This window comes from Tamandua tetradactyla, chromosome 18 (genome assembly GCF_023851605.1).
Source record: "Tamandua tetradactyla isolate mTamTet1 chromosome 18, mTamTet1.pri, whole genome shotgun sequence".
Lineage (NCBI taxonomy): Eukaryota > Metazoa > Chordata > Mammalia > Pilosa > Myrmecophagidae > Tamandua > Tamandua tetradactyla.
Genome location: NC_135344.1, coordinates 57,094,557 through 57,117,245, shown reverse-complemented (window position 1 = coordinate 57,117,245; position 22,689 = coordinate 57,094,557). Strand labels below are relative to the sequence as shown.

Genomic DNA, 22,689 nt, shown 5'->3' with positions numbered 1-22,689 from the left:
ATTACAGGCAATCTTTACTATGCACAGTAGTATGAGACCATAAAATGACCATATAAGCTGAAACCAAACAAAACAATCATAATAACCAATGGGAAAAATGACAATTGCGCCATAGCCTTTAAAAACCTTGGTCAAAACATTTTTTAAAAGCTATCACATCAATTATAAATGCAAAGAGAAAAGAAAAAGACAAAAATTTAGTACATGGTAATTTAAAACACTAGAAACATTGAGAATTAAAGTATTTATTTGTAAAAATATTATCAAGAGTAGTTTCAACAGTACTTCCCTTCTTCTTCTCATTGTGTAACTGTTGATGCAGACCGAGCATCTCTGCTATGCATTGGCAAACTGTTATATGCCTCTCTGTGTGTATCAGCTTTCAACACTTTATCATTTGTATTTTCATTACTGAAACATTTCTCTGAGAATCCCTTTAATCTGAGCATTCTGTCAATCTCCCTTCTTCTAGGATATCTTCAATCTTTTCATCACAACCATTTTCCACATGCATGTCAATGAATTAACTGTCACTAACTACCTCTGGTGTATAGCTACTTCTCTTGAATAGCAGTATATCAACATTCCCACGATCAACTACTTGTTCTATAACTCCACTGACATTAGATTCATATTTTATTTCCAACATTATCACTTTTTATTTCTTTGCTGCATTTTCATCTCTGTTCCTCCTGTATTTCATATCTGTTTCCTCATGCACAAAATGAGGATAATAATAGTATCTACTAGCTCAAAGATCTTGTGAGGATTAAGTCAAAGAAGACCTGCAAAGCACTTAGTCATAGAGTGTGGGACTGAAAAGTACTCGAAGAATATTAACATTTATTTTTGATAAGTGATATGCCCTCCCTCAAACAAAGAATAGTCCTATGGAAATACACATTTTAGATACATTTAGGTTTCCTTACTGCAGGACTTCTCAGCCTTTTTAATATGCTAATAAGTATACTGAATCTTCCTAGGTTATCACCAAAACTTTTATATATCTATCTAGAATATAACAGCAAACTTTGGATCAAAGGTCTGACATAAAGAAATGAGTACATTTTTTCATAAAAGCAATATTGCCATTTTCAGAATTCTACAACTAGAACAAACCATTTTAAAAAGTTAAATTCCTCCAAACTCCAACCAAAAACCATTCCAGCCAACCACAAAGAATATCTAGGGCTTCACCTGAGATTCTACGAAGAGTCCATGCAGTAGGGTAACTTTCCAGAAACCCACAACCTCCAGATAGGTTCCTAGGCCAGATAAGTCCTGAAACCCAGAGGGGTCAGCCTCTCCAGAACATCAACTAGCTCCACCCCCCTTTTCCATAGTATCAACAGCCCTTTCCAACATGAAAAAATTTGAATGGGCATAGCTCAAATAACCCTAAAGATTGGGAGAAAGATCAAAGGAGAAGATGGAGTTATAACAGAGAAGGTTTTAACAAATAAATATGGCTGCTGAATCATTATACTGATGTTTCTTTTAGTCTCCAGTGCTTTGGGAGCAGTTAGAAGGAAAACCTAAAATTGTAGAACTGTAACCCATACCAAACTCTGAAATCTTTTCTATAACTAATTGTTGCAGTATGCTTTGAAATTTATTTCTCTTCTATATATATGTTATTTTTCACAATAAAAAATAAATGAATTAAAAAAATAAAAAGTTAACTTCTCCCCTATTGAGATCATGAGAAAAATTAACACAAAATGGATCAAGGACCATAAAACCCACAGAATTCTTACAGAAGATAACAGGAGTAAATCTTCATGACCTTAATTTGACAGAAGCAACAACAGAAAAATATAAACAAATTGGACTTCATGAAAATTAAAGACTTTTGTTTATCAAAGGACATTACAAAGAAAGTGAAAAGACAACCTACAGAATGGGAGAAATATTTGCAAACCACATAGTGATAAGGGTTTAATATCCAGAATTCACAAAGAATTCCTACAACAACAAAAATACAAACCACCCAATTATAAAAATGTGCAAAAGACTTGAAAATTTTTTCAAAACAAAACAAATGGCCAATAAGCACATGAAAAGATGCTCAACATCATTAACCATTAGGTCATGCAGATCAAAACCACAACGAGGCCATGGTGGCTCCGCAGGCAAAGCTCTCACCTGTCAGGCTGGAGACAAGGGTTCGAGTCCCAGTACCTACTCATGCAAATAAATAAATAAATAATAAACCACAATGAGATACTACTCCATATCCACTAGAATAGCTATTATTTTCAGAAAATAAATTGTTACAGAAAATGCAGAGAAACTGGAACCCTTTTACATTGTTTGTGGGTATGTAAAATCATGCAGCCATCAGAAAACAATTTGGCAGTTTATCAAAAAGTTAAACTTAGAATTCCACTGCTAGGTAAATACCCAAAGCAACTGAAAGTAGGGAAGAAACAGATCCTATTTCAAGGTTCATGGTAGCAGTATTCTAAATAGACAAAAGATGGAAACAACCTAAGTATCCGCCTATAAACAGATAAACAAAATGTGGCTTATACAATGAAGTATTAAGCCATAAAAAGGAATGAAGTTCTGATACATGCTACAACATGAATGAACCCTGAAAATTATGGTAAATAAGCCAGACACCAAAGGACAAATACTGTATGATTTCACTTATATGAAATACTCAGAGCTGGCAAATTCATAGAGATGGAAAGTAGACTAGAGCTTAACAGGGTAAGGGCAAAGGGTAACTTAATGGGTAGAGAGTTTCGGTTTTGGGTAATGAAAAGTCTTGGTAATGGATATGTGATGGTAGTACTGCATAGTGAATATAAAATTAATTTCACTGAATTGTAATATATAAAATAGATACAATGGTAAATTTTACATTTAAAAATTTAAAAATAAAGTTTCTCAGCCCATGTACTTCCCAAACAAGCAAAGAAACCAACAAATACAAATAAACACACAAAAAATTCAACAAAATGGTACAGTAACAATGGGATAAAAAATAAAGTTTCTAACTATTTAATAATAAACTTTTTTAAAAAGGTTAAATTATTACCTCCCAAACCTAACAGTGTTTTCACATATGCTAAATTAAGAGCGAATAGTCTTAATCTACAAAGAACTCATTCAAATTAATAGACAGACCAAAATAAAGAAAATGAATAGGCAAATCAGATTTTTTAAATGCAAATAAACATGAAAAGTTACTCAACCTCGCTAATAAAGAAAAAAAAAATTAAGACATGATCACATTTCCCCTTTAGATTTAGCAAAGGTTAAGAAGATAAAGAGCCACTGAGAGATATAGTGATATAAGCATTCATACTCCACAGGAATGTGATCACATACAACTTTTGTTGAAAATTTGGCAATATCTCTCAAATATCTTATTCATGCATTTTATGCTTGCAATTCCATTTCTAGAATTTAGCCTACTAAAATCTAACAATCACTCAAAGATATGAGTTCAAAGATGTTTGTTCCAGAAATGTATTTGTTAAAAGACTAGAAATATCTATAAAAAGGGGATATAGTTTTGTTAAATTATGGTATAGTCATATAATTACTGTTTTCATTGGGAAAATGAGGTAGATCTATACAGACATCTTTTAAAATTGAGGTAGATATATAGTCACCGATAACAAAGTCATAAGGAAGTATATTTAGCTCCTAAAAAAAAAAAGTTCCACTATACTAATTTTTAAGTGTCTAGATCAGTTTAACCCCAGAGCACAATGAAACAAAGAGTTTAAAGCCATTATCATCTGGAAATTCTTAGCTAAATTAATCAGAATTTTCTTGATACTACTGAAACAAAACTAATAAATTTGATGTTGGAGGCTGAAGTAAGAAGGGAAAAGTTAATAAACTTATCTCAAATATTCTGTGTGCACTGAAATAAAAAGTTTCATCATCCTGGGTGGGCCACGGTGGCTCAGCAGGCAAGAATGCTCGCCTGCCATGCCAGAGGACCTGGGTTCAATTCCCAGTGCCTGCCCACGTAAAAAAAAAAAAAAAAATTTTTTTCATCATCCTGACCAAGTGGCCATCTTAATTACGCAAACAATGACTGAGTCAGTAATTTTACATGAATCATCTCATTTAATCTTCCTCTATAATTTAGTCAAAGTTTCCACATACAGTAAGTTACATGGCCCAAAACTCGAATTCAAACATGACAAATTACCCTGAAAGCTGTGAACTTGTCAAATACGTTGTCTTTCTAGGTTATCATAGGACATTCAATTTCTTTCCTAATCATTCAAAAAAGAGATTTTGAGTGTCTACTCTTAGGTGTCGTTCTAGACACTAAAAATACAGCAGTAAACAAAAGAGATGAACTTCCTGCCATTTTGGAGCTTTCTGAACTCTAGTAGAGTTTATGTTCTATATATGAGTAAGTTGATAAAATTACGTAGGAAGATGGTGGTTCAATTTGAAGTCTTACTCTTAAGGTTCAAAGTAAAAACCAATAAACTTTATCTGGATAACAGTGAAAAAACTCATTTTGGAAAGTTTATGTTGGATTGACTGTCATCCTTACAAAGCAGCATTATGCCAACAGTTCAAATAACAAATTAATGTAAAAAATTTGCTAAATCTTTGGCCTGAAAGCAGTAGGTTCTCTAAAACAGCAGAAAGAAAAACATTTTATTATACTACCACTTTATTTGCTGTATAAAATAAAGTCTTCTTTTTATTTATTCAGTCTTCTGTATTCAATGCATAAAACACTAAAAGTATCAACAAAAATTAGGCACCAACTACAATGCCATCGACATATAAGCTCAATATTTTATGTTCAAGAAAACAGTGTCTGTGGCTTAAAAAGAAACAACTCATGGTATACAAAAGATCTGTATATTTCACTATATGTCAATTTCACCTAAAATAAGGAAAACAAAATACTGAACTCTAGTTAATGATTCAGAAGATGAAGTGTTTAAGGATAAAGTGTATGATGCCTGCAACTTACTTCGAAATGCCTATATGATAAAACAAATACAGGAGACTGTTAATTGTACAATCTAGGAGGTGGGTACCGAGGTGTTCACAATTCTCTCCACTTTGTTTGCTAGAAATTTTTCATAATAAAAGACAAAAAAAAAGACCAAAACTGACCACAAAATATGATTTTTGCAACCTTAACTCCATTTAGGTAAAAAAAAAAGTATGAAAATCCAATAAGTGATTAACACTGTATCTACAACTAACACCACCCTCCAATATCTCCTGCTTGATTAATTCCCCTTTTAATAAAATTTGCAAGTGCTCTCACGATGTTTGTACGCAGAGGAGGTGACCACTTTTACTGGGAGAAGAACTAACCTTTACTGAGGTTCTTCTCTGTGCCCCACATGGCACCAAACACTTTGCATGCAACAGATCAGCCAGGCTTCTCAGCTGCAAGCAACAGATTCCAACTGGGCTGTTTTAAGCAGATGAGGAAAATAATGAGAAAGGAGCCATAGAATTGCCAGGAAGGGTGAGAACAGCTTTAGGAAAAGGAAGAACAAAGGGAGACTTTGCACCAGGCTGGTGAAGCCACTGTGCCAACCACTGTCCACACAGGTATAGTCAGTCCTCGTTTACAGTTTCTGTATTTCCAGGGCTTTCTGGTTATTCCTAGTTATTCAGGAACACCCCACACAGAGCAGTGAAAATTATAAGTCACACTGTACTTGCCCATTTCCAGTTGAGGTTGAACGAGGGAACAAGATAACTGCTCTGCCTTTTTGTTTCAACTCTCATACTGTACAATTCTCATATTATAAACTTATTTGAATGTTGCTCTCAAATGTTCTGCTTCTAGTTAAGGTTAAATGGGGCCAGCCTTTAAAATGTTGAACAAAACAAAGAACTTCTTAGGGAATCACTGTATGTAAACTTAAGGAGGAAGCAAAAGATAAAAGTTGTCTTTACAAAAAAAATAGATAAAATGGTTATGTACAGGCACTTTTCTTTATTGTGCTTCGCAGTTATTGTATTTTTCTTACAAACTGAACATTTGTGGCAACACTGAATCAAGCAAGTCTTTCAGTGCCATTTTTCCAAAAGCCTGTGCTCATTTCATGTTTCTCAGTCACATTTTGGTAATTCTCACAATATTTCAAACCTTTTCATTGTTATTCTATATACATAGCAACCTGAGATAATTACTATTGTAATTGTTTTGGGGCGCCATAAACCATGAACCAATTAAAGTGAACTTAACTGATAAAAAAATTTTTTTTAAGTTCAAGAAACAGGAACTGCAGTTAAAAAGAAACATGACTAAAGTAATATATAATTAGTAATATAATAGAAACAATATTTTGATCAGCTTTTTTAAATCATATATTTTTGTGGTATATTTGCATGTTTTTGTTGGCATTTGCAGAGATTTCTACTGTTTTTGTTGTTGTTGTTTATATCTTAATAAAAGCTTTTTTATAGTTTTAAAAGAATGCTCGAGGGGGTGGCAAGGGTAGCTCAGTGGTAGAATTCCTGCCTGCCATTGGGGAGACCCAGGTTCGATTCCCGGTCCACGTACTTGCTAAAAAACTAACAAGCAAAACAAACAACAACAAAAAACAAACAAAAAAATTCAACAAATGGTGCTGTAATAGCGGGATACTCACATGGAAAAATAATGAAATGTGACCCCACCATACAAACAATAAAAATAAAAAAGAAAGGAAAAGAATGCTCAAATTGTGATGATGAATGCACAGCTATATGGTGATACTGTGAACCGCTGACTGTATTCTTTGGATGATTATATGGTATATGAATATACATCTCAACAAAATTGCATTAAAAAAAGAATTAATTAATGAAGGCCAAAGAGTTTCCAAAATTCTATTCCTAGAAATATTTTTACTGTAAAACTAGAACACAATGTCCTTATTATATTACAGCTAACAGTGTAAATTAGTAGAATACTTCTCTTTGTTTTTTTAAACAATAAAAATGACTAACTGTAAATATATGAGAATATCTGTCCTTTGATGTTCAGACTCCTAAATTGCAATGACAAGATTTGTAGACAGGGTACTCTTCCCCTTCATTTCATTTTCAAAGAGGGAAACAGAAGGAGAGAAAGGAAAAAAAACAGTTTTCACATACTTATTTATGAGTATATGGAGGTGAGAGTAGTAGTGTGCACACATGGAGAAGATGGAGGTTTGGGAGCTAAAGAACAAAGCTATCAGAAGGAATGCATCTAGACTTTCATTTGCAATGTTTCGTTTGGAAAACTACTCTCAAATAAGTTACAGAATCTTAAAATATCACTTACATTAAAATGTCCTACATATTGCCATTTAATTACTACTTTTTAAAACAGAATTCTTTGGATTAGTTTTTTTTTCCATTCTTTTATCACTAATCTTTAACCTAAGAAATACAATAAATATTTATTTTCCTTTACTAATAAGCCCTATTATCATTAAACAATAGTAAGTAGCTTTAACATTTTTTCTAATATCTCCTAATATAGACATAAACATACAGAACTATGGGGATATTCAAAAGAAGATGTCAACATTTTGGTTTTAACTCAATCAATAGCTAATATCTTAATAAATGTGAGAAAAGTTTAAAGTAAAACATTTAGGAATATTTAAAATGTATTCTCCAATTTCTTCCACTATGTAGCTAAAAAGAGAAACTTTAATGTAAAGTACATTAACTTTTTCTTAGTGAAACTATTTAGGAAAATGCTTTATTATGTAAATATTAACATTTCAAATAAAGCTTCATTATGCTAAACAATTTTTTTATTCAACAGGTACCATATAATTAAAATAATTTTAATATAAGAAATTTACACAATTAAGAAAGTAGATGTTGCTATTACCTTGTATAACTTTCTCCTATTTGTATTTAATTTTCTTCTGTGTTCCTTCAATTCGAAAAATCAAAATTTAACCAAATGAAACTTTTTTACTTGTCCTGGAGAGATCCATTAAACACTGAAAATTTTGTCAATGATTCCTACTCATTTATTTAAATCAGATCACTACATGTCTTTATTTTCTATTAAGGAATTCATAAATTATGAGAACAAATCAAAAAGTAATATAATTATTATAGTAAAAGGAAAAACTCCACATGGATATAAAATATGTCCTTTAAAAAAAAAGGAGTTGATCCCTAAGTTTTGAACAAAAATTCCTGTAAATACCTTAACTTCTTTCTCCAAAAACAGGAACTTTTCTACATGCACTCAGCTGCATGCATTATTTTTATCTTCTTCAAGCAAGTATGATGGTCACATTAAACTATGCTGTAGCAATATCCATTTTGTGCACACCCTATCTTTTCTTAACTATAGGCTTCTAAGCAGTGTGCCATCGTTTCTGCCTTTGCTTTAAGATTCAGTATCAATTCCTGCTCTCTCTTCTAGTAACTAAACCACATGAAAAAACATCAGAACTCCCTTCTGATCTAGCACTAATCTGATCTTGCTGTTGTTTCAAACCTTTAATAGACCTAATGAATAAAAAGAAAACATTCCATCATGGCACTAAATAACTTTGGGAAAAAATATTGAGCAGGAACCAGTTTCATGAAGCTACATTCATTGAAAATTTTTTCTATTATCTCCCTCTGTTTTCAGTATATTACATCAAAATTATTAAAAATCCATATAAATATTTAAAATTAGAGTATAATATTTCATTATAAATAATTATCAACAAATTAACATTAATTTCCTTTATCTGGTAAAACTTTAGTGATTTATTCTTCATAAGTAAAATCTAAGAAACTTTATTGCAGATAGATTTAATTATATTTTATACTCTTAACCTAACCACATTCTGTAATTGAAATAGCTTTAGGTTGGCAACATGCCAAACGTTTTAACAGGCAATCAGCAGAACAGAGCACCACTTACTGTTTTTTAGTTATTATTCACATGAATACTTAAAAGAGAAACATGATAATTTCATTCTCTGAGATTGGCAGTAAATTTTAATAGACTCATATCACTCTAAGAAGACAAGAATAAAGCAACACATCCATGAACATTCTAGTAGCAAATTATGCTAGAACATTTTAGTGCTGGAACATACCATCAGAAAACACCCAAACAAATCAAGAGATAGTCACATAAATTAATGTATCCTAAATAAGTAAAATGAGCCATAGAAACTTTTTAAAGGAACTGTACTTGCAAGAAACTGAAAAAGTATTTAATGAAAAATTATATTTTCTCAATTTTCTAGCTCTTGACCAAAAGTTTGGCTATTCTTTGACCAACTTTAAAAAACAGTTCAACAATATGGAATCCCAAATGACCTGTTCAAAAGACAAAAGCAAACAAAAACCATACAGAAAACTCCAAAATACCTGAACTCCCCAAAACACACATCTACCAATTTTAACATTTTGCCACATTTCACATATGCTGTATCATTCTGTATACCTATCTATTTTTCAATCCATCTATCTATATATAAATAATTTCTAACTGTAAAAAAAAAAAAAAGAGAGATTTAAGCTTTTTAAGGGTTCACTGTCACTTCAAACTTTTGTTTTTTGTACCAGCTAACAACTTCACAAAATTGTTTCACTTTCAAAGGTTAAAAGAACATTCAAGTCAAGAAAGTCAAAAGGCTTATTTACCTTGGTTTGGCTGCATATTCATATTTGGTCTAGGGCCATAGTTTCCCATTGGTTGCCCTTGACTCATAGTCATCTGATTCTGCACAGGCATACTTTGTGATGATGGTACGGAATGGTTATAGCCTCCCATGGATCCATGGCTACTTGAAGGCATGTTCATCGAATTGTTTGTCATATTGATTTGACTGGGTCCAGGGCCCTGCATAGGCATATGATTAGGCCCTTTGAAGAAAATGATCAGAAGCAAAATATGAAAGTTAAATACATATAAATAAATATATATATAATAAAAGTAGCTAAATATTTTTTTTTGCATTACTGTAGTAATACCTAACAATAACTTGGTATTTAAATAACAGACAAAATAAATGCTTTATATGAATGACAGCAATATATTATTATTATTATTACTATTATATTAGATATTATTACTCCCATTTCACAGATCAAGAAACAAATGATGGAAAGCCAAGAACATTTTGAAAAAGAAGAGTAATGAAGGAGGACTAGTTTTATAAGAAAATAAAACATATCATAAGGCTGGAATAATTAAAAGTGAGCAGTACTAGCATATAAAAAAAATAATTAACAGATCAGTGGACCCGAATAGTCTAAGAATAGACCCAAATACATAACCTAGCAAATGATAATAGTGATGATACTAAGTATCAGTGGGCAAAACAAAGATAATTCAATAAATGATGTTGTGACAACTGGGGAAAACTAAATTAGATGCTACATCATTCCTTCCACCAAAACGAATTTCAGACAGATAAAAATGTAAACATTAAAAAGTGTGAAATCCTTGTTGTCTGATGTTCCTTTTATCTATGATATTGACAGATGACTAAAAAAATATGCATTAAAAATAAATAAATAATAGGGGGAACAAATGTTCAAATAAATTGAATAGATTGAAATACTAGTGAACAATCAAAGGGAGTGGTAAGGGGTATAGAAAAAAAATAGGGGGAACAAAGGTTAAAATATATTGAGTAGATGGAAATACTAGTGGTCAGTAGGAGGGAGGGGTAAGGGGTATAGTATGTATGAATTTTTCTTTTTTTTTAATCTCTTTTTCTAGAGTGATGCAAATGTTCTAAAAAATGATCATGGTGGTAAATATACTACTATGTGATGATATTGTGAGCTACTGATTGTATACTATGCACGAACATTTGTATGCTAAAAATGTTCATGTTTGTTTGTTGCTTGGGTTTGATAATAAAAAAATTTAAAAACAAAAAGAAGAAAGAAAAGGAAAAGAAACCATAAAGTAAAATTTATTGGAGAATCTGAAATAATCTTGAAATGGAGAACCTTCTTAAGTATGCCAAAAACCAAAGCCATAAAAGACTGATAAATGGCATAAAAATAAAAAATCTATGCATGACCAAAAAAATCCCAAAAGTAAATGACAAAAAGATCAACTAGGAAAAAAGCCATTTTATAATACATCATATCACAAACCAACTAATTATGTAATATTATAAAGTAAAAGCCTACCATCAGGAAAAGAATGGGCAAATGACCTGAACCATCAGTTCACACAAAAACTACAAAAGGGCTCATAAATGTGAAAAGACTGATTGCTTCACTCATAACAGAAAGACAAATTAAAACCGAGATGCATATTTTATCTTTCAGATATATTAAGATAAAATTTTTTTTGTTTTTAACATGGGCAGGCACCAGGAATCAAACTCGGGTCCTCTGGCATGGCAGGCAAGCATTCTTGCCTGCTGAGCCACCGTGGCCTGCCCAAGATAAAAAATTTTGATATAAAAGTATTAAGAAGAAAGAAGCACTTTAACACATTATTGAGGGACTGGAAATGGAATTAAGTACTATTTTTATTTACAGAAATTTGGCAATATTAAATTTTATAAAAGTAAAACTTTTTGACCTTTGACCTGCAATTGCAGATCTAGAAATGCTTCTACAGATACACAAGTGTATCTCTGTATGTGTATGTATGCCAAATATATATATCTTATGTATATGTGGTTATACATAACCACAATCACACACATACACAAACATATTCACAGCAGCAAAATCTGTAATAACAAAAGACTAAAAATAACCTATATTTCCATCATAAGGGATCTTTCAAATAAATTAGAGTACACCCATAAATAAGAATGTAATGCAGTAACCAAAACACAACAAAGCAGATTTTTTATGTACTAGGTACAATTATGATCCCCAAGATACATCTTTAAGAGGGGAGAAAAAGATGTATAATAGTATTTAATATATCCTACCATTTGTGTTAAAAAAAAAAAAGAGAAAGAGGAGAACAGGAAAACATATATATGCATATGATTTTATATACAAAGACTATCCCTGGAAGGAAACCAATGCCTTCTGGAACCAAGTGTCTAAAAGGTAGAAGCTGTATACAGACCTTTTGGTACCTTTTGATTTTGGTACCATATGCATGTATTATCTAGTTTTTAAAAGATCAATTAACTTTTTTTAAAAAAAATAAAACTGAGAGGTTTTTCTGTCCAAGATAAAACATCATATAAGTAACTCAGCCACTTAGATTTTAAAATAAATATTAAAAACAGAATTACAACAGGAAATTAAAAACCTAGATACAAATCTGTGTGCACAAAAATGTTAAATGCTTTAAGAAACATATTAAAGAAAATATAAGCTGCTGGACTTCCACTTTCTCCAACTTTTAACTTTAAGTCTCTTAGTATAAACTGTTTGGGAAGTTACATAGTATTCTGAATAACCAGGGTCATAACTGCTTGATAATCCCTAGCTTATAAAGGAATGTAAGTATTCCAAATGGCCTTACATAAAGAAAAAAAAGGTCACCTAACCAATAATTGTATTGTTGCTCAACAGCTTCTTAAACTCAAATGTTATATGGAGAAGGTAAGTCAAAATCCTAATTAAAGGTTCCACCATAAAAAGTCATAAAACAATTAACTCATAATAACACTACCCTTCCAATTTTAAAAACAATGTGTCCTGATAAGCTCGATCTAAATTCAGCTAGTTTTCTCCTCTAGTTATGTCCATATTTATTCCTACCTCCACACTAGGTATGGACCAAGGTGCTGAAAAGCTAAGTAGAAAACAGGAAACAGCCACCAAAATACCATCTTGCTTTTATATAATTAATCTTCTTATAAACCAGTCTACTTTGCTTCCAACTACAGGGTGTTCCTTCTTTTCCTTCTTTGTCTACCCCTATCATCTCTAACCAATGCTACCAATTCAACTAATCAGCTAAAAGACACTAGTCAGTGGAAGTGAATTAGTAATTTTAAAAACAGTTGTGTTATTTTATTTAATTTCTTTCCATTATTGTTTTTGTACAATATATTCTTTTTACCAACGAAAAAAAACTGTTTTCTTTAGAAAATAAAAAAGTAAAGTTATTTTCATATTAAATGCAATGTACATCCTACAAAAAATATGTTCAGGTTGTTACAAAAGTAAAGATCCTTTGAAATTAAAAATTCAAATCAGCAAAAGTAATGAACAAAACAGTGATGAATAATAAAAAAGATGAATAAATAAGCATCCAATGGCCTGAAAAATATTCTAGTGACTGTATAAACTTAAATTGATAAACAGTAAATGGAATTACCGAAAAGCTTATATTATTTTTCAGCTTTTCATTTTAAGATCAATTTCCATATTTATTTTACACTATAAACATTTGTATTCATAATATTCTATACTCAGCATTAAAAATAGCAGTGAGGAAATCCTAAATATACTACCACTTCAGAGACTGCTTTTGCTTTTTTTCCCATGTTTTGTCTGAGATCAATAAATTTTTAAGTAAATACAAAACTCAAGAAAACATCATAATACCTTTTTATATACAGATTTTAATTCTTAAGCCATGGCGCAATGTCTTTTTTTCCAAAAAGCTGCTGATGCCAGCTGTATTGCATAGTTTCAGACAGACTAAATTTAGCCCAGTTCTGTTCATCAGAGGAATGCTGTGTGTCAGCTACATCAAAGCCCAAGGGCAGCCTGATAAACACTGAATACAGGTCACGTAGCTCTGTAGCTAACAAACTCTAAGAGAGCTTGTACTCGGGGGCATTCAAAGCAGTTTTGTCATCAACAATCTAGTATCCCTTGAGCCCCCATGTCGTTTTAGTTGCTAAGCAACTGTGGTGTTAATGTAGAGGAGAAAAACTTACCAGGCATCTGGCCGTTCATCTGGTTCTGCATGTGTGGTGCAGGAGGACCCCCACCTACCATTCCATCTGAAGACATGTTGTGAGAGCGAGGAGGTGGGGGAGGGCCGCTCTGATTCATCCCTCCAGGACCCAAAGGCATATTCTGTGTGGGTGGCTGAAAGGAGACAGTATAGTAAAACAAGAAAAACAGACCAACATATGATACATATGCTGCAACAGAGGCCTGTATTAGTAAACTGGATAGGAACATAAACACAAATGTATTTCAATTTATTCTAATACATTTTAATCATGGACTTTTTAATATTGTATTTAATAACCTCCAAAACTTCACGAAACAGCAGGAGGATAGCATCTGAGTACCTTAGACCAAAATAACCCTATTAATTCCTGCATATTTTACCCTATAAAACCACGGAAAGGGAACAAAAGTTTTCTGTACAAAATGATATATAAAACATTTACTTTAACATTTCTGTACAAAAAATATTTCCATACATTAAATAAAGATTAGGAATCGTTAATGTATAAATAAATGAGAATTTTTTCTGGACAGAATATTAAATAAAAACATTAAATTAAAATATTGTGTACAAAAATAATTCTCATTTACATATTTATTAAAGATTCCTAATATCTCTTTGTTGTTTAAATTGTGTTAAAAATTAAGACTCCTTTTATTATTAATGCATTTGGATACATTTATTATTAATAATGGGCTCTACCTTAAAAGATACAGTAACAAAAACTATAAAATAATTTGAAGTGTCAAGTGTGGTATATCTTACACTGTTTGAAGGTAAAGGAAAAATGGTAGTGGTGGGGGAATGTTTTAAAACATGAAGACCCATTTTAGTTCAACATTTTTATGACACCTACTCCTATAGACTGGAAACATTACTAATGGTCTCTAAGGATATAGAGACAGCTGCCTCAAAAGGATGCCTTTGGCAAAGTTCCTAATGAAATTGTGAAGAAAATAACTGATTAACCTTGAGAGTTCAAAAAAAAGGCAAAAGGAAAAACATAGATACAAGGTGGTCTGTAAAAACCTAACTCTCTTCTTGGGGATATTTTGGTATTAGAAGGCAAATGGTTCACTTCATTACAAATCTCCATTTTTAAGCCTGCAGAAAGATAGGGAGGTATTCTTATCACAGCTATATTTCTGCCTTCTTTCTCTCCTCCCTATATTTTGAAAATGATGTCCATTTCTAAAACTTTAGTCATTCTCACATTCCCACATTTTTGAATGGTCAATAAATTAATATATCCGTAACTTTCCAGATTTTGTGGACACAGATCTTTTCGGAACACATACCATATACATCTTTTTCATTAGTTATCACATGTAAACACTCAAATCTCCAGCAATTTAATAATCACTAACATTTAGAGAAGTAACCAAGTTACTACTCCAATTGTAAGCACTTAAAATTGAGAATCTGAATTTCTTCATTAATGAGATTCAGACAATAACTTCTCTTTATTAAATATTTTCACCAAATTACCACAGCTGTTTTCAAGACAGTTTTCAAAAACAATACCTTAGAGGGACAGGTAAGGGATATGGGACGTATGAGCTTTTTATTTTTCTGGAGTGATGTAAATCCTCTAAAAAATGATCATGGTGATGAATATACTACTATGTAATGATATTGTGAGCCACTGATTGTACACTATGTATGGACTGTATGTGTGTAAATATTTGTCAATAAAAATAAGAAGGAATGGAGTCAGCAAACTCTAACACATACTATGCAGCTCTTAAGAAAATGAAGGTAAGGAATGACCTTTAAGATATATTGTTAAATGAAAAAGGTAAAAGTATGGAACAGTGAGTACAGCATGCTTTGTATGAAAGGAAAAGTGTACATGTGTATAATAAGCTTATGCAAAAACTATGCATCCACAGTCACATGTTGGTAAAAGGAAAGACTGTTTTTAAAAGTTATACAAGAAACTGGCGGTAGCTGGTCTGGAAAGAGGAACTGTTGGAATGGAAAAGGAGGAAGATTTATGTAGTACTGTTTAATTTTTATATATTTTATATTTTGTACCACCTTTAAATATTATCTATTCAAAAATAACTCTAAGAATAACTTGTATATATACTGAAAGATAAAGTAAATGCAGTCAAAAGGTAACAATTGAGGAAGTTATTTTACTATTTTAGCAACTTTTACTTTCTTCCAACCAAAAAACTTTAACAATAACTTTAATTTTCAAATAAATATTCTCATAACCAAAAGAAAAAAAAACCTAACAATTTTCAAAAATAATACCTAACATCAATTTAACTAGTGTCAAATATCTTACTTATAATTATCCTGTATTTGTTAATATCCTACCTGACTTTCACTCTTCTGTTTGAAATTAAAATCCTTACTCTTACAACCTTTTTATCTTTATTTCTTTGGATTTGATTGATTAGAGAAGTTATAGGTTTAGAGAAAATTCATGTACAAAATACAGAGTAACTATATTAATATAATTATACAGTAAATTAGAGTTCATATTTTACATTAGGGTTCCCGTTTGCCTTGTATGCTGGGTTGGATTTTTTTTTTTTTTAACTTTTGTTCTAGTAACATATATACAACCTGAAATTTCTCCTTTTAACAACATTCAATTATTTAATTCAGTAGTGTTAAGTACATCCACAATGTTGTGCTAATATGAACATCCTTTAGCAAAACTTTTACAAAACCTAACAGAAATTCTGTACCAGCTGAGCATTAACTCTCCACTTTCTAAACAAATACTTCTGCCACTTTCTGACTCTATGAAACTGCTTATTCAAATTTTTACCTATTAGTGAGACGATTTATTGTTTTGTGCCTGCTGTATTTCACTCCACATGATGTCTTCAAGATTCAGCCATGTTTCACAGGTATCAGAACATTCCTTTTAAAAGAATATTTCATTGCCTTGTATACCACATTTTGTTTATGCACTCCTCTGTTGATGGGAACCTGGGCTGATTTCATCTTATGGCAATTTCTGTCAAAAATGCGGCTATGAACAACACTGATCAAAAATCTGTTGAAGTAGCTACCTCAGTTCCTTTAGGTATGTACATAACTGTGCGATTGCCAGGTCATATGGGAATTTGATATTTAACTTTTTGAGGAACTGCTGAGGTATTTTCCACAGAGGCCACACCACTTTACATTCCCACCAATAACAACAAGTGTTTCTATTTCCCTACACCCTATCCAGCACATGCTATTTTGTTTGTTTTTAAAGTAGCTATTGAAGAGGGAGTAAAACAGTATCTCATTATGGTTTTGATTTGCATTTCTCTAATGTCAAATGATGTTGAGCACCTTTCCATGTGTATTTTGACCATCTGTGTATCTTCTTTGGAGAAATGCCTATTCAAATGTTGCCCATTTATCAATTTGGTTGTTTGTCTTTCTGTTACTGAATTGTAGGGTTACTCTATGTGCTGTAGATATTAAATCTTATCCAGTATGGAATTTCCAAGTACTTTCTCCAATTCTGCAGAGTGACTTTCATGATAAGGTACTCTGATGCATGAAAAGTTTTAATTATGACCAAGTCTCATTTCTCTATTTTATCTTTTGTTGCTCATGCTTTAGGAGTATAATCTAAGAAACTACTGCATAATGCATAAAGACACTTTCCCTATATTTACTTCTAGCAGTTTTATAGTTTGCCTCTTACATTTAGATCTTTGACCCATTTTGACTTTATTATTGTATATGGGGTGAGGTAGGGTCTACCGTCACTCTTTTACATATGGATATCAAGTTTTCTCAGCAACATTTGTTGAAGGAACTATTCTTTTCACCCTTGTCAAAAATCATATTTGCCCATATGTTATTTCCAAATTTTTAAATACATTCCATTATTCCATGTTTGTCTTTGTAAAAGTTCTAGATTGTTTTGATTACTGCAGCAAGTTTTAAAAACAGAGGTGATAATACTATAAATTTTTTGTTTTCAAGATGGTTACGCTTATCTGGGGCCCCTTACAGTCCACATAGATGACAGGGTTTCCATGTATAAAAGAAGGTTATTAGAATTTTGATGGAGACTGCACTGAATCTGTAGGTAGCTTTGGGTATAATTGACATGTTAACAATACCTTGTATTCCAATCCGTGAATGCAGAATATCCATTACACATCTTATTTCACTTTGTTCAGCAATGTTTTGTGGTTTTCAGCATACAATTCCTTTGCATCCTCGTTTACATTTATTCCCAGATATTTTATTATTTCAGTTGCTGTTGTAAAGGGAACTTTTTCCTTGATTTCTGCTTCCAATTCTGCATTACTACTGAATTGAAACACCACTGATTTTTAGGTGTTGATCTTGTACCATGCTACTTTGCTAAATTCACTTATTAGTCCTAGGGAGCTTTGAAGTGAATTTTTCAAAATTTTCTGTACATAGGATCATGTCACCTGTAAATAGGAAAGTTTTGTTTCTTCCTTTCTAATCTGGATACCTGTTATCCTTTTTCTTGACTATTTGCTCTGGCAAAAATTTCCAGTAGACTGTTGAATAATAGTAGCAACAGTAGGCATTCTTGCCTTGTTCCAGATTTCAGAGGGAAGACATTCAGTCGTTCACCATTGAATATATTAGCTGAGGGTTTTCTCATATATACCCTCTATAATGCTGAGGAAGAGACCCCCTCTATTCCTAGTTTTCTAAGTGTTTTTATCAAGGGGTGATGGATTTTGGCAGATATCTTTTTGGCATCAACTGAGATGATCATATGTTTTGTTTTCATTTCTTCTGATTACATTAATACACCCTTACACATCTGGGATAAAACTCCACTTCATCATAGTGTAACATCCTTTTAATATGCTATTGGATTCTGTTTGCTAATATCTTGCTGAGAACTTTTGGGTGTATATTCATGGGAATACTGATAAGTAGTGTTCTTTTCTTGTGGTATCTTTATTTGGCTTTTTTATTAGGAAGATATTGGCATCAGAGAACATCAGAAAATAAGTCAGGAAGTGTTCTCTCTGCTTCAATTTTCGGGAAGAGTTTGAGCAGGATTAGTTAATTCTTCATTAATATTTGGAAAAATTTCCCAATGAAGCCATTTAGTCCTAGGCTTTTCTTTGTTGGGAATGTTTTGATTACTGATTTAATCTCTTTACCTGTTATTGGTCTCCTGAGACCTATTTCTTCTTCAATGTGTATATGCAGATTTGCATTTCTAGGAATTCTTCTATTTCATCTAAGTTATCTAATGCGTTGGCACAGTTATTCAGAGTATCTTTTTTTATTTAGATGGACTCTGCAGTAATGTCCCCTTTCACTTTTTATTCCAATTATTTGCATCTTCTCTCTTTCATTCTTCATCAGCACAGCTAAAGATTTGTTGATTTATTGATTTTGTCAAAGAAACAACTCTTGGTTTTTTGTTGAGTCTCTTTTATTTATTCTCTAACTCACTGATCTCTGCTCGAATCTTTACTTCCTTCCTTCTGCTTACTTTGAATATCTAGTTGCTCTCTTTCTAGATTTTCAAGTTGTGAGCTCAGGTCTGATTTATGCTCTTCCTTTTTTAATGGAAGCACTTAAGAGATATAAAATTTCCTTCACAGTTTGCCTTTGCTTCGTCCTGTAAGTTTGGGTATGCTGTGTGTTCATTTTCATTTGCATCAAAGTATTTCTTTATTTCTCTTGTGATTTCTTCTTTCACACATTGGTTACCTAATTAACTTCCACATATTTGTAAATTTTCAATTTCTCCATCAATTACTGATTTCTAGCTTCATGCCACTGTGTTCAGAGAAAATACAATGGATGATTTCAGCATTGTTGAATATACTGAAACTTGTTTTGTGACCTAACATATGGTCTATCCTGAAGAATAATCCATGTGAACAAGAGAAGAATGTGTATTATGTTGCTGTTGGGTGAAGTTTATATATATGCCCATTAGGACTAGCTGGTTTAGAATATCAGTCAAGGCTTTTTCCTTATTGAGCTTCTGTCTAGATGTCCTATCAATTATTAAAAATGATGTTAAATTATTTTACTATGAATGCAGAACTATTTCTCCCTTCAGATTTGTCAATACTTCTTTCCTAATTTTCGGGTGCTGCTGTTAAGTGCATACATATTTATAAATGTTATTGAAAGTAGTATATTGAAATCTACTAGTAATATAAAGCCCCTCGAACTGCCAATATTTGCTTCATATATTTTGACGATAGGCCATCAGGTGAATGCAAATTAATACTTATTATATATATTCTTTTTTAAAATATTTTTATTGAAAACTAGCCATACACAGTCCAACCATAGTTAATAATCAATGGCTCATAATAGTCACATAGTTGTATATTCTTCAGCATGACCACATTTAGAACACTTGCATCACTCCAGAAAAATAAAAAGAAATAAAATTAAAAACTCACACAACCCATACCCCTGACCTCTCCATCTCAATGACTCACAGTATTTCAATCCACCTGACTTTTACCCTTTATCTCCCCCTATTATTTACCTATTTTCTTTCTTTTTTTTTCTTACTCATCTGTCCATACACTGGATAAAAGGAGTATCAGATACAAGGTTTTCACAATCACAGTCAAATTGTAAAAGCTATATACTTACAGAGTCTTCTTCAGTAATCAAGACTATTGGAACACAGTTCAACAGTTTCAGGTACTTAACTATAGCCACTCCTATACACCATAATCTAAAAAGGGATATCTACATAATATGTAACAATGACCTCCAGGATAATCTCCTGAATCTGTCTGAAATCTCCCAGCCACTAAGATTTTATTTTGTCTCATTTCTCTTTTCCCTTTTTTGATCAAGATCTCATCCCCATGATGCTGGGTCCCAGCTCACTTCCAGGAGTCAGGTCCCTTGTTGCCAGGGAGATTTACACCCCTGGGAGTCATGTCCCAGGTAAGGGGTAGGGTAGTAAGTTCACTTGCCAAGTTGGCTTAGAGTGAGAGAGAGGCCACATCTGAGCAACAGAAGTGTTTCTCTGGGGGTTACTCTTAGGTACAATTATCAGTAGGCTTAGCCTATCCTTTGCATTAATAACCTTCACAGGGGCAAGTCCCAAGATTGAGGGCTCAGCCTATTGAATTGTATTCTCACTGTTCATGAGAAATCAGGGATTCCCCATATAGGAAAGCTGAATATTTCCTCCTTCTTGACCAAAAGGGGGAAGAGAGGAATGTGACAAAAAATTTCAGTGGCTGAGAGATTTCAGAGTCAAAAGGTTATTCTGGAAGTTATTCTTATGCATTATAGAGATATCCCTTTTTTGGTTTATGGCATATTGGACTGACTGGCTAGATGGAAGTACCTGAAACTGTTGAGCTGTGTTCCAGCTCCCTTCATTCTTAAAGATGATTATATAATGAAATCGCTTTTACAATATGACTATTTGATTATGAAAACCTTGTGTCTGATGCTCTTTTATCTAGGATATGGACAGATGAATAAAAAATGTGAATAAAAGAATAAATTATAAGAAGGACAAAGGTTAAAATAAATTGGGTAGATGGAAATACTACTGGTCAATTAGAGGGAGGGGTAAGGTATATGGTATGTTTGAATTTTTTCTTTTTATTTCTTTTTCTGGAGTACTGAGATTGTTCTAAAAAATCATACTGGTGATGAATACACAACTATGGAATGATACTGTGAGTCACTGATTGTACACCATGTGTGGAATGTTTCTGTGTTAAGATTTACATTAAAAATATTTTAAAAATGAAAAAGATCATATGGCAACCCACCCCTAGTCTCCTGTGGAACCATCACACTGCCCTCTGGAGGGGCTGCACCTCACAGATTCCCAATCCAACACGGAATAGGTATGTCTCTTTCTCCACATTTTATCTACACTGGATTCTCTCTCCGTACATTTTTAAACAATTTTATTCGCACATCATAATCAAACCTAAGTAAATAAACATGCCTCTGCCACGATAGTCTATATAAAAACATTTTCTTTTCTCCTGCAAAGAATCCATACCCTTCTCCCATATCCCCCGCTTGCTGACATTCAGTTTTGGCATAATGTGCTGTTCACATCCAGTGGAAGCGTATTACAATATTACTGTTGACTATAAATCCTAGTTTGTATTGATTGTACTTTTTCCTGTGTATCATCCATTTTCAACACCTTGCAATGTTGACATTCATCTGTTCCCCTCAAGCAAAAATGTTTATTTCTACATTTAATCACCATAACTGCCCACTCTAGGCATTTCTAATTTATGCCATCTCAGTCTTCATTTTTTATCTTTCCTTCTGGTTTCATACGTGCCCCTAGCCATTTTCCCTCAAACACACTCACATTCAGCTTTATTTGGTGCACTTATATTACTGTGCTACCACAAGGTAGTATTCTGCTATCCATTCCGAAATTTTTACAATCAGTCCTGTGGCACAATCTGTATTCCTCCATCAGCACCAAATACCCAATCTCTTCCCTCTATATATCTCCTGGCAACCTGTGTTCTTGACTTTAACTGTCAAAGTTCACTCATTAATATTAGTTTATATTAGTGAGACCATATAATACTTACCCTTTTGTTTCTGGCTAATTTCACTCAGTATCATGTCCTCAAGGTTCATCCAAGTTGTTACATGCCTCATAACTTTATTCTGGCTTTCAGCTTCATAGTATTCTCTTGTATCTATTTAGCACAGCTTGTTTAGCCACTCACCTGTTGATGGACTTTTGGGGTATTTCCATCTCCTGGCAATTGTAAATAATGCTGCTATAAACACTGGTATGTTACTGTCCGTTTTTGTCCTTGTCTTCAGTTCCTATGAATATATACCAAGTAATGGCATTGCTACATTAAATGGCAATTATATACTTAGAGGAACCGTCAAAATGCCTTCCAGAGTGGTTGCACTATTTT

At 32.5% G+C, this 22,689-nt stretch overlaps 1 protein-coding gene across 4 annotated transcripts in view; it reads right to left on the bottom strand.

Moving 5' to 3' along the window:
- SS18 (SS18 subunit of BAF chromatin remodeling complex) overlaps positions 1-22,689 on the bottom strand; it is a 124,121-nt gene that overhangs the window by 55,615 nt on the left and 45,817 nt on the right. For all 4 annotated transcript variants that reach the window (XM_077135742.1, XM_077135744.1, XM_077135745.1 and 1 more), the window contains exons 4-5: positions 13,788-13,941; positions 9,604-9,825 (exon numbers count right to left, since the gene is read on the bottom strand). In XM_077135742.1, the coding sequence (XP_076991857.1) occupies positions 9,604-9,825; positions 13,788-13,941 (376 nt within the window). The remainder of the gene's footprint in view (positions 1-9,603; positions 9,826-13,787; positions 13,942-22,689) is intronic.